The sequence below is a fragment of the Pipistrellus hanaki genome (assembly GCF_964339955.1).
Source record: "Pipistrellus hanaki genome assembly, chromosome: 4".
NCBI classification, from domain to species: Eukaryota; Metazoa; Chordata; class Mammalia; order Chiroptera; family Vespertilionidae; genus Pipistrellus; species Pipistrellus hanaki.
The window spans coordinates 102,620,727-102,637,823 of NC_140506.1; the positions used below are offsets into that span (position 1 = coordinate 102,620,727).

Genomic DNA, 17,097 nt, shown 5'->3' on the forward strand with positions numbered 1-17,097 from the left:
CCTGGCTTGAATCTGTACACTTAACATTTTTTCAAGTTCCAAAAGATCCAGACAAGAAAACTTAATAATCATTCTGAAATTCCTTTGTCAATGTTGCCTTGTGGAAATGAAGAGGGGTTCTATTCCTTCATATGCTGAACAATATGAATTGAAATCCCAAAGCAAAATCAGTCTCTGAGGCCGTTGCACATCCCAGTGGTGGAAACTGAGGTTCAGCCCAGGGTACACATATTGACTACAGCTCTATAATAACCTGCTTACCAGCTCAAGAAAAGATTTAGAGGTTTTATGTTATGAAAGACTTTATCACATTACAGCAAATTAAATGTTATGTTCCTTTATAGCTTTACTTTATTTAAGGCACATGTTTTTTGTTTTTGTTTTTTAAATATTTTTTTATTGATTTCAGAGAGGAAGGAAGAGTGAGACAGAAATATCCTTGATAAGAGAGAATCATGGATCAGCTGCCTCCTGTAATTCCACCACTAGGGATCAAACCCACAACCCAAGCATGTGCCCTTGACCGGAATTGAACCTGGGACCTTTCAGTTCGCAGGCAGATGCTCTATCCACAGAGCCAAACCAGCTAGGGCAAGGCAAATGTTTTAAGAACCAACTGAAGGAAGGGCTCTCAGTCTGGGGAAATCACAGTACATAAGACAGGCTCTGTCCTCACGAAACTTACCTCCCAATGACAGAAGAAACATAATAAACAGGGAACAGAATAACCAAGCAAATAACAGTCAACATGATGAATGGTATGAAACTAGGTACTGGACCAGAGTAACGTGGGGGGAGAGGCATTAGATGGGGGCAAGAGAAGGCTCCTGCAGAGGAGTCATCTGAGCTGAGCCCTGATAACAAGGAGACAGCATGCCTAGATGTGGAGAAAATGCATTTGTAGGAAGAAGAAACAGCAAGTATGCAGGCCCTGAAGTAGCAATGACCTCTGACATGGTCAAAGAACAGAAAGTCAGCCAGCGTGGCAAGGAGAGAGGCAGGCACCACAAGCCAGGCTACACAGGTAGCGACCTCAGAGAGGAGTTTGAGTGTTTCTCTAAGTGCTACGAAAGCTCCTGGAAGAGTTCTACGTGGAAGAATGGCATGATGTGAGTTATACTGTGACATTTGGCTGCCACATGTGGAATGAATTCAGAATTTGGAATTTCACTCAGAACAGACTTTGATGTGACAAACAGCAGAGGGTTTTCCTTTGAGTTCCCACTTGTTTTTCTCTCAGTGCTGCTTTTTCTAACCCTGACTTTTTTGACAACGTTAGAAAGAGGGAGGAAACCAACGAGTCTGTCACTTGCAAAGTCTCTACAGTAGCAGTGAGGCCTCTACACAACGTCACCTCAGCACCGGGCAGGCCAGGTGAGTTCAAGGCCCTGCTTGCTTCTCCAGCTGTGGCCCACGTCAACCATGAGAAAACTGAAGATGGGGATGTATGCTCATGACTGATGACAAGAACAACAATAAACCTAATTATTTCTCCGAAGATGAAAATAACATTTTATCAGAGCAGATAACCATTTCACATATATGCTGGATTAGAAGTAATGAGAAAAATGAATGCCTTTACATCTAATATAGTAGCTTTCCTTTCCATGGCCCAAACGATGCTTTGTCTTTCTAAACTCAAAAGAGCTGCTGAAGGTAAAGGCTCAGAAACGAAACCCATCAGTGAGAACTTGATTCAAACAGGAATATGAGCACACATGCCACCAGCCTTCTCTCTACTCTTCCTTTCTTCAGGCAGAATTCTGCACAGTGGGTTTCAAAAGTTTCCTTCATAATTATTGTAAAGAGTCATATCCCAGAAATTACTAACATTTTTGAGAAAGGTTTATCTCTTTCCCCTTCAAGTTCTTGGAACCAGAGAACACATGCAGATGAAGATTTTAACTAAGAGGGGGGAAAAAGAAGAAACCATTTTCAAAAAAACAAAAGCCTGAATTGCATTGTTCAAAGTGAAAAAATAACGAAAGGTATTTCAGGAAAGGAAGAATTTTAGTGATAAAAGTGCTAATTAATAACTTTACAAGGACTATAAGTGAATATGAAAATCCACTTTTATCTTGAACTTTTATAGTTTACTTAGGGAGTTAAGTTAATAGTAATTTTTCTTACTTGTTGCTCTAAAATGTTTGTATAATTAATAAAAATTGGAAGAAAAAAGTGATTACAGTACATGCAAACTCGAATGCTTCTGGGAGCCAGGAAGATAATCATCATCTATACTAAAAGGGTAATATGCTAATTAGGTCAGGAGACCTTCTGGGAGAACTTTTGGATGTCCTTCTGGACAAAGTCATAGTGGCAGGGCCAAGGCAGAGGTGGTTAGGAGTGATTAGGCCAGGAGAGGAAGGCAGTTGGGGGACAGCAGGCTTTTGAGGGGGGGGAGAGGGGGAGAAGGGGGAGGGGAGAGCCCAGTTGGGGGTGATCAGACCGGGGGCCAGTTGGGGGTGAGCAGACTGGCAGGGAGGGGCAGTTGGGGGCAAACAGGAGAGAAGCTGGGAACAAGCAGGCCAGCAGGGGAGTCAGTTGGGGGAGAGCAGGCCAGCAGGGGGGCGGGGGGCAGTTGGGAAAGAGCAGGCCAGTAGGGGGGGCATTTTGGGGCGATCAGGCCAGCAAGGGGGGGTATTTGGGGGTGAGAAGGCCTTCAGGCAGAGTGGTTAGGGGTGATCAAGCAGGCAGGCAGGTAGTTAGGAGGCCAGCGGTCCTGGATTGTGAGAGGGATGTCTGACTACTGGTTTAGGCCTGATCACTGTAGGCCTAAACCAGCAGTTGAACATTCCTCAAGGGGTTCCAGATTGGAGAGAGTGCAGGCCAGGATGAGGGACACTCCCCCCACCCCTGCATGATTTTTGGGCACCGGACCACTAGTATTTCATAAACAGGTAATATGCAAATTGACCATCACTCCAACACACCATGTGGTCAAAGATGGCCCTTGCCATCTGGACAAAAGATGACCGACAGGAGAGCGCAGTTAGGGGCAATCAAGCCTGCAGGGGAGGGCAGCTGGGGGCGATCAGGCTGGCAGAGGAGGACAGCTGAAAGCAACCAAGCCTGTAAGAGAGGGCAGTTAGGGGTGCCCAGGCCGGGAGAGGAGGGAGTTGGGGGCGACCAGGGTGGCAGGGGAGGACAGTTTAGGGGTGACCAGGCCAGCAGAGGAGGGCAGTTAGGCGTTGATCAGGCTGGCAGGGGAATGGTTAGGGGGTGACCAGCTGACAGGCAGAAGCACTTAGGGGCGATCAGGCAGGCAGGTGAGTGGTTGGGAACCAGCAGTCATGGATTGTGAGAGGGATATCCGACTGCCAGTTTAGTCCAATCCCGGGGATCATGCCTAAACGGGCAGTTGGACATCCCTCGAGGGGTCCCAGATTGGAGAGGGTGCAGGCCGGGCTGAGGGACACATACTCCTCGTGCACAAATTTCATGCACCAGGCCTCTAGTCTATATAATAAAAGCCTAAGCAACTGTTATGGCAGAATGACCAGAACGACCAGTCACTATGATGCGTATTGACCACCAGGAGGCAGACACTCAACGCAGGACCTGCCCCCTGTGGTCAGTACACTCCTACAGTGGGAGCGCCGCTCAGCCAGAAGCCAGGGTCACCACTGGTGAGCGTAGCAGCAGTGGCAAGAGCATCTCCTGCCTCCGTGGCAGCACTATGGAGAGCAGCAAGCAGGCAGCGGTAGAGAGCGAGGGGTCCTAGACCATGAGAGGGATGTTCGACTGTTGCCCCCCACGGACATCCCCTTAGGGGACCCGGAATACTAGAGGATGCAGGCCAGGATGGGAGGACACCCCCTGACCCCCAGTGCACGATTTTTGTGCACCAGGCCTCTAGTATATTTTTAAACAGTTAGAGAGACAACAGTAGGTAGTAGTAGAACCTGTATCAAAGAACATTAAACTAACTACTACTGTTGCAGCCAAGGAAACACCTATGGGTTACTTCTGCCTGCTGGCACAGTGTATGGCGAGCAAGCTGGCAGCATAAAGCACCTGCATTTCCCACTCCTGAAGCTGGCAGAGAAGGCCTCTCCAGTTGGGGACCTCCAGATTCTCAATCTGGAAAAAACTAGCACATGGAGGCGCTGTTAGAAACATCACAGAGTTGGGAAGTCTAGAGCAGTCCAGTTCAATGCAGTCCAATCGAAATCCATGTGAGCAAAAGGATAAATCAAAAAGATAATAAAAAAGACAAAATTCATACTTCATTAACCCAATTCATCCAAATACCATTTCGACATATAATCTGTATTTAAATAATTATTAGTGAGGTAGCTTCTTGTCTGTTATCTGTAGGAAGTTTCTGGAATTCACTGTATTTTTAACATTCATAGCACAGCTCAGTTGGACTGGCCATATCTCAAGTGCTCAGAAACCACATGTGATGGCCATGCCGGACAGTGCAGGTCTAGCACCTCAGCAAGTTGGCAGCGGCTATGGGCAAGTCCCTGACTAATTTGCGATGGGCCTGTCCATCTGAAATGAGACCAAAGCATTCGTAAGAGCTCCTCTGGCCCTAAAGGTCTGTAGGGTTCTGTCTCTTTATGAAACATAACTATACTAAGTAGTTTTTCAAATACAAGTTGATACACAGATGATGGAAATAAATAAATAAAGAATAAATGAAGAGGTCAGATAATGGGTCACTGTTGCTGATACTATCATCTGGTTGTTACAGAAGGAGGTAAAGTGAGGGGAGAGAACACCTGGCCCAGCATGTGGGCAAGGGCGTTACTTATAGGTGCCAGATACAGAGAGGGACAAGAGTTCAAGGAGCTGCTAGTGCGAGTTTATCGTCACCACTTATATGACCAAAGAAATTTATAGTCTACTCACATTACAACCTTCTGAGAATTTGAAATTGATTAGCAATACAGTTAAGACACATATCACTTGGGCAAAGACTGTATAGGCAAAGCATCTGCCACTGATTTACTTGACACTGTTCTTTAATACAAAGTTGGTTTTTTAAAGCAGGTTACTTCTTAGGAAAGAAATGTAGAAAAAGTATTAAAATGTCAAGCAGCAGAGGAATTTAAGTGGTTGTGCAAGTTCAGATAACCTAAATGCAAACACCTTTTCATTCTTGTGCAAATACTCACCTAAATTCCCAGCCAGGCTGTTTGAAGCCCTTCTGATCTCATCAGAAGACAGATGAGAACCCTGTAAAGATGATCTTGTACTTCTAACACACCGTAAATAACACATGTGGTGCCAGGTCTCAATAAGTCCCGATCTCATATTCGCCCACTCCTGACTCCAGGGCAGAACAGAGCCTGTGCAGCAGCTATGACATTACCTGGAAGTACGCTGTGGTCGCCCACACACATGGATAAGATGCGCTCATACACGAGGTTTCCTGGGAAGAAAAGACATCGTCATGCTCTTCAGAGTAAACGTTAATCAGACTTGGCTTGCCCTAACCAGTTTGGCTCAGTGGATAGAGCATCAGCTTGCGGACTCAAGGGTCCCAGGTTCGATTCCAGTCAAGGGCATGTACCTTGGTTGCAGGCACATCCCTAGTAGAAGGTGTGCAGGAAGCAGCTGATGGATGTTTCTCTCTCATCGATGTTTCTAACTCTCTATCCCTTTCCCTTCCTCTCTGTAAAAAAATCAATAAAATATAATTTTTAAAAATCAGCCTTGGCTCAGGGGACAGGGATGTCTATGGACAAACCTGAACTTGTGATAATATCCTGCCACTTAGAGGACAAAAGTTAAGCCACGTTTCTTTACTTTTGTTTTTAATGTTAGAAGGGCTTTTACTTTCTATGACAGGCAGATGAGTGATCATGCTCCTCTTAGAGCATGTCTGAACTGGAACAGAGGGTCCTAGTAGCCTCAGGTACCTCCAATCATTCCAGAGAACAGTCCCATCATACTCTAGACAAGAGGCTGCAATGGACAGCCTGTAGGAAAAAACCAGCACTAGTGGCAGCCAGGCCTGAGGCAGAGGCGGCCAAGCCCAGGGTGGCCAGTCCAGGAACACCCAGACACGGAGTGGCTGGGCCCGGAGAAGCCCGGCCCAGAGCAGACAGGTTGGGAGCAGCCAGGCCCAGAACAGCAGTAGCCAAGCACGGAGCATCCAGGCTGGGAGCGGCCAGACTCGGAGCAGCCGGGTCGGGTGCGGCCAGGCCCGGAGCAGCTGGGTCTGGTGTGGCCAGGCCTGGAGCAGCGGCTGCCAGGCTAGGAGCGGCCAGGTCCGGAGCAGCAGCTGCCAGGCTGGAAGCAGCCAGGTCCGGAGCAGCCGGGTCTGGTGCGGCCAGGCCCGGAGCAGCGACTGCCAGGCTGGGAGCGGCCAGGCCCGGAGCAGCCGGGTCTTGTGCGGCCAGGCCCGGAGCAGCAGCTGCCAGGCTGGGAGCGGCCAGGCCCGGAGCAGCCGGGTCTGGTACAGCCAGGCCAGGAGCAGCGGCTGCCAGGCTGGGAGCGGCCAGGCCCGGAGCAGCCGGGTCTGGTGCGGCCAGGCCCGGAGCAGCGGCTGCCAGGCTGGGAGCGGCCAGGCCCGGAGCAGCCGGGTCTGGTGCGGCCAGGCCAGGAGCAGCGGCTGCCAGGCTGGGAGCGGCCAGGCCCGGAGCAGCCGGGTCTGGTGCGGCCAGGCCCGGAGCAGCGGCTGCCAGGCTGGGAGCGGCCAGGCCCGGAGCAGCCGGGTCTGGTGCGGCCAGGCCCGGAGCAGCGGCTGCCAGGCTGGGAGCGGCCAGGCCCGGAGCAGCCGGGTCTGGTGCGGCCAGGCCCGGAGCAGCGGCTGCCAGGCTGGGAGCGGCCAGGCCCAGAGCAGCAGCTGCCAGGCTGGGAGTGGCCAGGCCCGGAGCAGCCGGGTCTGGTGCGGCCAGGCCAGGAGCAATGGCTGCCAGGCTGGGAGCAGCCAGGCCCGGAGCAGCGGCTGTCAGGCTGGGAGCGGCCAGGCCCGGAGCAGCCGGGTCTTGTGCGGCCAGGCCCGGAGCAGCAGCTGCCAGGCTGGAAGCAGCCAGGTCCGGAGCAGCCGGGTCTCGTGCGGCCAGGCCCGGAGCAGCGACTGCCAGGCTGGGAGCGGCCAGGCCCGGAGCAGCCGGGTCTTGTGCGGCCAGGCCCGGAGCAGCAGCTGCCAGGCTGGGAGCGGCCAGGCCCGGAGCAGCCGGGTCTGGTACAGCCAGGCCAGGAGCAGCGGCTGCCAGGCTGGGAGCGGCCAGGCCCGGAGCAGCCGGGTCTGGTGCGGCCAGGCCCGGAGCAGCGGCTGCCAGGCTGGGAGCGGCCAGGCCCGGAGCAGCCGGGTCTGGTGCGGCCAGGCCCGGAGCAGCGGCTGCCAGGCTGGGAGCGGCCAGGCCCGGAGCAGCCGGGTCTTGTGCGGCCAGGCCCGGAGCAGCGGCTGCCAGGCTGGGAGCGGCCAGGCCCGGAGCAGCCGGGTCTGGTGCGGCCAGGCCCGGAGCAGCGGCTGCCAGGCTGGGAGCGGCCAGGCCCGGAGCAGCCGGGTCTGGTGCGGCCAGGCCCGGAGCAGCGGCTGCCAGGCTGGGAGCGGCCAGGCCCAGAGCAGCAGCTGCCAGGCTGGGAGTGGCCAGGCCCGGAGCAGCCGGGTCTGGTGCGGCCAGGCCAGGAGCAATGGCTGCCAGGCTGGGAGCAGCCAGGCCCGGAGCAGCGGCTGTCAGGCTGGGAGCGGCCAGGCCCGGAGCAGCCGGGTTTTGTGCGGCCAGGCCCGGAGCAGCAGCTGCCAGGCTGGAAGCAGCCAGGTCCAGAGCAGCCGGGTCTCGTGCGGCCAGGCCCGGAGCAGCGACTGCCAGGCTGGGAGCGGCCAGGCCCGGAGCAGCCGGGTCTTGTGCGGCCAGGCCCGGAGCAGCAGCTGCCAGGCTGGGAGCGGCCAGGCCCAGAGCAGCCGGGTCTGGTGCGGCCAGGCCAGGAGCAGCGGCTGCCAGGCTGGGAGCGGCCAGGCCCGGAGCAGCAGCTGCCAGGCTGGGAGCGGCCAGGCCCGGAGCAGCCGGGTCTGGTACGGCCAGGCCAGGAGCAGCGGCTGCCAGGCTGGGAGCGGCCAGGCCCGGAGCAGCCGGGTCTTGTGTGGCCAGGCCCGGAGCAGCGGCTGCCAGGCTGGGAGCGGCCAGGCCCGGAGCAGCCGGGTCTGGTGCGGCCAGGCCAGGAGCAGCGGCTGCCAGGCTGGGAGCGGCCAGGCCCGGAGCAGCCGGGTCTGGTGCGGCCAGGCCCGGAGCAGCGGCTGCCAGGCTGGGAGCGGCCAGGCCCGGAGCAGCCGGGTCTGGTGCGGCCAGGCCCGGAGCAGCGGCTGCCAGGCTGGGAGCGGCCAGGCCCGGAGCAGCCGGGTCTGGTGCGGCCAGGCCCGGAGCAGCGGCTGCCAGGCTGGGAGCGGCCAGGCCCAGAGCAGCAGCTGCCAGGCTGGGAGCGGCCAGGCCCGGAGCAGCCGGGTCTGGTGCGGCCAGGCCAGGAGCAATGGCTGCCAGGCTGGGAGCAGCCAGGCCCGGAGCAGCGGCTGTCAGGCTGGGAGCGGCCAGGCCCGGAGCGGCCGGGACCGGAGCAACCGGTCCCAGAGCAGCCAGGTCGGGTGCGGCCAGGCCTGTAGCAGCAACAGCCAAGTCCAGAGCAACTAGGTCGGGAGCGGCAGTGACCAGACCCGGAGCAGCTGGTTGTGGAACGAACCAGAGCAACAGAGGCCAGGCCCGGAGCAGCCAGGCCCGAAACAGCTCGCTCCTCGCCTGTACCTGCCCAAGGCTGCCTCTCAGACATGGCTGGAAACTTTTGCGGGAACTTGATGGTCTGCTGAATCAAGTGATGAAGGCTTAGATCTGGATGTGTTGAGTTAGTATAGCGCTGGGGTGTTGATCTGTGAGTGCCTTGGGTGGGGCCTGGATGAGGCTGGTTGACCTATTTGAAAATGTCTTTTGTGTGAAGTGTATCATTGGGCATGTGGAGGTATTATTGATATGAGAAAATGCTAAGTAACAGATTTACTATCTGAAAAGGGATTTACTATCGGGGAAAGGGAGGGAGGAAGAGACTGAACATAAACTGTGCACCTATGGATGAGGACAATGGGGGATGGGGAGGGGGCAGAGGGTGGGGTGGGAACCTGGTGGAGGGGGGAAGAAATGAGGAACCTTTGTAATAATATGAACAATAAAGATTGATTTAAAAAAAAAAAAAAAAAGAAAAAAGAAAAAAGAAAAAACCAGCACTGACCCATTTTGCTCGACCCACCACACGATGGCCCACAAGGTGTTTTAACATTTTTTTAATTAGGTGCCAACATGTAATAATGAGGAGAATTCACACGAAAACCCAGATTGCCGCCTTCTTCACACACAACCTGCCCCTTTAGGATAAAAATCCGTTAAAACAGGTGTGCAGCTGCCCTGCAATGGCACGCGGAGTACCCCGAGTGTGCCGTCTCCACTCCCTCTCCCATCGCAGCTGCTGCATCCTTTATGGGACCTGCCTGGGCCCAGAGAACAGAATCTGAGATTCAACTGGAAGTTTTCCAAGGGAAGAGGTTTGTGTCTGTTCTACGCAAATGTATTTCTAGTACCCAGGCTGGTGCCTCGCACACAGTCACAAATACTCTACTCTGCTGTTGCAGCTCAAAAGCAGCCATAGACAGTATGTAAACAAATGGATGTGCTCCAATAAAACTTTATTTACAAAACAAGTAGATATAAAGGAGTTGGGCTATAGGCCGACCCCTAACCTAGCATAGAAAGCTTAGCTTATTCCATGCTTGGCTTTTAGAAAATGCTATCAATAATCAAGAGATAAAATTTACAGTTCTATTCATTTTCCAGACCCTCACAAATCACTTTTTATGTCAAAAATATTTCCCTGTGATCACATGTTTTTTTTTTTTCACTCCATAACTCCATCATTCAGGGTAATAAAGAACCACATCCTTGTCCATCCACAGAAAAAGAGTCAAGAAAGTTTTTAAGACCATTTATGGTCAAACACGTGAGATCAAATGACATCATTAAGCAAGGACAAAATGCTGGGTGACAGGAGGGAAGCCTCTGCAGCGGGGACTACTTACACCACAACCTTACAGACACCCACTGAGCATGTAGAAAAGAGTATTTTGGCAAGTGAGGACTAGGAGTATGAATTTTGATAACCTTGCTAGGGACTTTTTATACATGCTCACATACAAGAGCCACTGATGCGGGCAGGAACCATCTTCATTTTACACTTGCCTGGTTATGGCGACCTCTGCAGCAGCAGCAGCAGCAGCAGCAGCAGCAGCGGCGGCGGCGGCGGCAGCGGCAGTAGCAGCAGCAGCAGCAGCAGCAGCAGCAAGCCTTCCTCTGCTGTCTGAGCCAGGGGTTCTCACTCGGGGCTGAGCATCAGAGCACGGAGGGCATGCCTCTGCACATGCTCAGAGGAGCCAAGATAATGGTCAGGGTGCAGCCTGAGGCTCCTAGGTGTGCAGCCAGGATGAGAACCCCAGTTCCAAACCCCTGCTTCAGTTCAGAAGGGCCAGGAAGCCTGCGAGCACCCCCACTGCTCAGAGCCACCTGCCTTAGTCCTCCTGACAGAAGTGCCCGGTTGCCTGCGACCGCGAGCTCTTCGCAGCCTCACCCGGTGCAGCGAGTGGCTGCCTCTGTGACAGCCCCGGAGCCAGGCAGGGGCCTGCATAGAGTTTACTTGGGGTCATCACAGTGAGCCATGCAGGGCTGCTGCCAATTTCTCACCTCCCGCGGCACACAGATCAGTCTGGAGAGCACGAAATGCTTCACTCCATCCACAAAGCTCGCCACCTCTGAAACCACCACCAGGTGTATATTTCACTTCCGCATTCTAAGGGGACTTCAATAGCAAATCATTTTGGCCAAACAAGTTTGGTGATTTTTTTTTTTTCTTTAGTAAGCCAGTGGAAAACTACTTTTGAGAAATAATGCCCCATCCTCAATATATTTCCTTTCCTGACCCACTTTCTAAAGATCAAGGGCACTAAAATACCTACAGTGATGATGACGCAACTGATGCTTTCTTAGCACTGACTATGCCAAGCACTATTCCAATACTTTACACCAAGCATGTCAAACGGCCGCATGTGGCCCAAAATGAATATTTTTATGGTCCAGCCAACATAAAGGTATGTAAGAAACATATTAATAAAAATTTAGTCACTTAATTTTTACAGTATCCTATTATACATAATTATTAATAACGAACTACAACATTCGCTAATAACTGATTACACAATCACGTTGCATTCATTTCCCTTATGCGCCTTACTCACAGGTGCACCATTTCCCTCCACTAATACCAGCAGGGAATATTTCAGACTAACGATGGCCACATCATTAGTCTTGGACTGACCTGTTTGGTGTGTGCAACAGGAAATATTTTGCTTTCTGAGAACAAGAAAAATAGGTGTAAAGTATTGGAATAGTGCTTGGCATAGTCAGTGCTAAGAAAGCATCAGCTGCGTCATCGTGCCCTATACATTTATGAATTCGTGTAGTTATTCAGTGCTTGGTAAGTAAATGTTCAAGAGAAAATATTAATTTTTATTAAAATGTCCCATTATTTTATGTTAACAATGACTCATTTATTTCAGTCCTTTGTATTCAGCATGTCTCTATCCCAGAATAAACCTATATTTCTATGAAAATGGAAGCTTTTGTTTTTTTGCAGCCCACGTAAACGTATACTTTGTTTATCTGGCCCATGTTAACCTTGGAGTCTGACATGCTTGATTTACAGTGATCCTGCCAGAAAGCAATTATAGGAGGAAAAAGTATATATGCTTTCTAGGCCTTCTCTCATCTAATTCCCTCCAGAAACCCCCTGGACAGGGTCTATCATGCCCATTTTACAGGCAAAAAAACAAAGTCAAGTTCTGTAGCAGTGAGACAAAGAATGTGGGTGGACTGTGCGTAGCTCTGAGCTAGGGACCTCTGTGAGAGCCAGCCCGTGCCTTCATGCTCAGTTGCATGGGCGACGACTCATGTCCCTGCTCCATGCCCCTGTCCGGAGCCCCTTGCCCTGCCCAGCACGGTGCTCCAGCCTGTGGCAGGCCTGGCCACCACCACAGAACACCGCCCTGGCCTGGTCAGGCGCCTTCTGTGGAGCAGAAGTGTGAGATGGCCCACAGCATTCCGAGTCCCAACCAATAAGGTGAGTCCTGCTGTAAGGAGGGAGCAGCTCAGCAGTCCCAAAGCATAAGTCTCCTGAGCACCTGCCTCAGAAATGCATTCGCAGCAAGCCTGAAGTCACCGGGACGGGTGTGGAGCAAAGGGAAGGAGTGCTCGTCTGAATAAACTCTGAATGGGAGCCCATTCCCGCAGCTCCAAGTTCCCAAAGGCAGCAGGAGTGTTGTCCACAGCTCCTCTCTCAGCCTGTCCATTACCTCACTACTCGCACTACCCTCAGAGGTCCCACCTTAACTCATTTCTTGGGTGTCCTTCTGATATTTCTCCAAGCAAATATAAGTGATTATGTGCAAAAAACAGAACTGGCTCTACAGCTGGTCTGCATCCTGACTCTCCCCGTGGTGATGCAGCCCGGAGACCCTCCCACCTCTGCAGAGCAGACCCTGCGCTAGGGGCCTCCTGTGTCTCAGGAAACAGACATCCCCTGGGAATGGCCTCCTGGGTTGTTCCAATCTCCTGCTGCTGCCACAGGATAAACTCCCAGAGATAAAACTACTGGGTCAAAGGCATACGCTTTTGTAATTTTCACAGAGAGCAAATTCCCTCATGCACCACGTACATGAAAATAAAACAGGTGCTCTGGCAGCAGAGAGAACTCACTACCCTGTGGCCTGGGGCCACTTTACTTCTGTGACTCAGGTTTCTCACCGGTGAGATGGGATTATTCCACACCCTACCTCATAGGCCTGCAGGAAGACAATGTGACTTAGTATTCTAAAGCACCTAGAAGAGTCAGGCCCAAGGACATTGTTAAGGGTTTGTCACCATTCATCATCGTCAGCTCCTGGCCCAACCAGGACAGTGGGCACCGGCTCTGCCCCCGGCTTGCTGAGCCAAGACTGGGGGAAGGCAGCATGGCTGGCAGGATGGCAGCCAAGCTTCTCACGAGGTTAATGCCAGGATCTGGCCTGGCTGGCAGGCTGGAGTCTACCTCACCAGGGATGCTGACTCATGCAAAAGGAACTTGCAGGAGGCCAGTGAAGGGAAGCAGGAGGACAAAGTGCTCATTCACCATGAGAAACAGGACTCTCAGGAGGACCAGGCAGCCATCAACCCATCTCCCTGACAGTGCCCTCTCCCCCTGGGACAAGCTGCTTCCAGGACAAGTGGAAGCCCAAGAAGTGTAGGAGTTGATATCTATTGTGAGCCTAATGCAACCATCCATTCTGGGTAATCCTCCCCATCTCCATCCCTTCCAGGGCCCACATGACCCCCATTTTCCACCTACAATGGCTACCGTAGGCTCAGCACAGCAGCCACAGGGAGGTCATTAGAACTCAAATAGGGCTGCAGCCCAGCCCTGCCTAACACTCCTATGGCTCCTCATGTCCTCAGGTTCAAAGCCTAAGTCCTCCAATTGCTTTCAAGATCCACCAGGATCTAGGGCCCTGTGAGCTACTGCCCCTCCCTGCTGCTCACCCCACCTCAGTGCCCTGGCCTCCCTCTCAGCCATGCTCCCACCCAGGGTCTTCGCACCAGCTGTTCCTTGGCCTTACCTGGGCCTGCACACCCACCCACAGAACCTGTGGTTTCTCTCTCTGCTCCCTCAGCTACGAAGCCACCTATCAATTCTTGGCGAGGCCCCTGTGCCCACACTATTGAAAAGTGTAGCCTCTCCGCCCCTAGCATTACCTTTATCCCCCTCACCTGGCTCTCACTTTCTTCCTCCACAGAACTGACTGCCATCTACCACACAATAGGCTGACCTACTACTTGTTCTGCAAACCCTCTTTCACTGGCACAGAAGCCCAGGAGGCAGCAATTTTTGTCCCTTATTTGCTGATGTAGCCTCAGTGCCTAGTGCAGCCAGACAATGGCTCTCTGGGTCATCTGCACCTGACGAAGTCTGTCTTTCAGTTGGGACATAACTTCTTTTAAAGGTTTTTTAATTCTCACCTGAGGATATGTTCATTGATTTTTAGAGAGGGGGGAAGAGGGAGAGAGAGAAAGAGAGAGAAACATCAATGTGAAAGTAACACTGATTGGTTGCCTCCGGTAAGCACCCCCACTAGAGATCAAACCCACAATCTGGTATGTGCCCTGAGTGGGAATCGAACCCATGACCTTATGGTACAAAGACAACACCAGCCTGGAATCTGCACGTGTCACTCCCCAGATACCAAGCATGGCTCAGGGACTGCCATGTGATCCATGCCAGGCCAATGAAAGAATTCTGGGACTTTGGTTGGAATGCTCAGAAAAAATTCCTTCTCTGTCCTGCGGGCAGTTAGCAGACACTGAGGCCACCTGGGAGAGGTGGAGAATGAAGCAGACCCCAGGAAAAATGCTAGAAAAAGCATGGTCCTGAAGAAACAAGTATGTGACTTCCCAAATCCAGCTGTACCTGAAGCCAGAAACTCCCTCTGGATTGTTCAAACTAGACCAATAAATACTCCCTGTCGCCAAGACCAGTTTGAGCCAGGTTTTCTATCACCTGTCCAGGCTGATATGTTCAGGTCCCTGGTCTCCTGTGCAGAGCCACATGGGTCTGGCTGAGATTTGTTTTCTGCCACATTCGATCTCTCAATGGGTAATAAGCAGCCCCCAGTCCTTCCTTAGTGAGACAGTGGTGTCTCTGCTCTGACTGACTGTGCTTGCTCAGGGCCACTCTGCTTGCTACTTCTGGTGGGCACTGCACTGCCCCGCATCTTGCACAGACTGAACGGCTGCCTGTTTTGGGCAAACTGCTAACAGCATGATGCTCTGCCACTAACCACTGTCCACAGCACAGAGGCCCATTTCTCCAAGAGGGTTTGGGTCATCCTTAGTCCAGGCCTCTCTGCTGGGCTCCTACCTGAAGGAGCACAAGGACACAGGAAACCTCATAAGAGCTGTGGCATCTCTGGGGGGAGGACGTGGCCGGAACTAAGGATTTTCTGGGACACACTGAGGAGATCTAGGAAGCTGAAGTGAAGAACTTAGACCTGGATGTGGGGCACAGGAGAAAAGATGCTCAGGATTCCAGCTCAGGCAATGAGCTGAGCTACGTGGTGCTGCCACTGCTGCAGGCAGAAGCAGCCTGAGGGGAGGGAAGTGCTGGAAGAAGTGCGAGCGCAGTTCTGACAGAGGGCCAGAGACCTCATATAGCGGTGGATGCAGCTGGGGTAGACAGCCTGTGAGCATGCCCTGCTCCCCTCACGGTATGTGCCTCTTAGAAGGTTAGGAAATACAGTCTAAGAGTCTTTCAAAAATAATACCTGGTTAATGAGCAGGGGTGGGAGGTGGTCTCCCCCGTGACTTGCTTCATTACTTAAACCACAGATTAGGCAGAACCTAATTTGAAACAACTCCACTATCGAACTTTTGGCAAAAAACAGCAAATAAAAAAATAAAAAAAATCATATTTCCTAGATCTAAGATGAATATGACTAGTACTTACCAAAGGTATCAAGTATGTCCGTGATGAGGACAAACTTGCTTGGGTAGAAGTGAATGACACTTGTGTCCGAAAGAAGCTTTGAGCACTAGGAAAAGAGAAGAGGAGAGAAAACTCACTGTCATGTCTAATGGTTGGAACACTCCGGCCTAGAAATTTAATCATCTCTACAAACAAGCACAGGTGCTCACCTGTGCCCAGCCCTCACCATTCGCTGGTAAGCAACATCACTGAACTTGACATGGAGCGAGACTGCTCACATCAGAGCCTCCCAGCAAGGCCACTACAGTCGCCCTGAGGAAAAAACAGGGCTGGGACGCTCATCCAGAGGGTCTCTGCTCAGACATAAACCAGGTCAGCACTCAAGGTAACCAAGGGGAGCCAGGGACAATCTCCCACCAGGGTCCTTGCACATGACTCCCCTCCTTGTACCAACTGCCTTTAAGCATGGTGGCCTCTGGTTTATTTCAGGAGGATCTCAATCTTTACACATTCTTTTCTGTGAAATGACCCCCTAAATAAGCTCCAGGGTTTCTTAAAATCAGTATCTACCATTCACACTCACTCCCGCTGCCCTTGAGAACAAGCATGAGAAGCTTCAGGGCACCCCTGCATCTCTACAAGCAAGACCCTCAATGCCAGGGCGTCTGGGCTCCGCAGGGAATTACTTCTCAGTGCCACACTACCACTCGAGCCCAGGAGCCACACAATTTGGCCTTAAATACCCATATTAAGTCAGAAACAAAAAATCAATTTCTATTTTGGAGAACTAAATATAATGGCCCGTAAGGAACTAAAAAATTTGCTCTATTTTGTTATTCCAATAGATGATCCTCAGGTACAAAAATTTCACTTAACAATATCTGGGCATTTAATATGCATTTCCAACCTGCAGAGAGCAGTATTGAATAGTATAAGTTCACCCTATCAAGAAGTAGGTTATCATCTGTTCTCACTTTGTTACCCAATATCTAAACTGTTAGACTCACCAGATTTCTCTTTAGCAATACATGCCTAAAAGTAAACGTGTCCTATGTGTACAACATCCTCTCACAGCCCATGTCATTGGGGAGAGCGGAGGGAGGGACACGTGGGCTGTGAAACGATGATGCAGGCTCAGCTCCACTCCAAGCCTCGCACCTGGGTGGACACAGGACTCGCTGTTCCTGGTGCCCTGTGGTGGGCTTTCCACATGCCTTTTAGGAGCACTCCAAATGACACAACCACCGTGGGACTTCTGGGCTTGGACAGGCAGGCAACTCTGACTCCAGGGACTGTTCACATTGCACAGTTCTGGGTTCCCAGGGGTGTCTCATCTCCCAAGTTTCCCCACAGCCTCTCACAGATGAGAGAGTTCAACATAAGATTTCAAATTAAACACAGCCAGCTTCCCAACATCTGTGCATTGATTTTTCTCCTAAGATGGTGTCATACAATATATAAAGAATAATAAAAAGCAGAGGGTTTGTTTTTAAATATATTTTTATTGATTTCAGAGAGGAAGGAAGAAGAGGGAGAAAACATCAATGATGAGAGAAAAGCAGTTTGGCTTACACCCCCCCACCCCACAGCCTCCCC

General features: G+C 51.9%; 1 protein-coding gene across 2 annotated transcripts in view; it reads right to left on the reverse strand.

Annotated features, from left to right (window-relative positions):
* The window catches only part of VPS35L (VPS35 endosomal protein sorting factor like), a 143,135-nt gene that overhangs the window by 86,002 nt on the left and 40,036 nt on the right, over positions 1 to 17,097 (reverse strand). For both annotated transcript variants that reach the window (XM_084882709.1, XM_084882708.1), the window contains exons 8-9: positions 15,523 to 15,607; positions 5,324 to 5,383 (exon numbers count right to left, since the gene is read on the reverse strand). In XM_084882709.1, the coding sequence (XP_084738835.1) occupies positions 5,324 to 5,383; positions 15,523 to 15,607 (145 nt within the window). The remainder of the gene's footprint in view (positions 1 to 5,323; positions 5,384 to 15,522; positions 15,608 to 17,097) is intronic.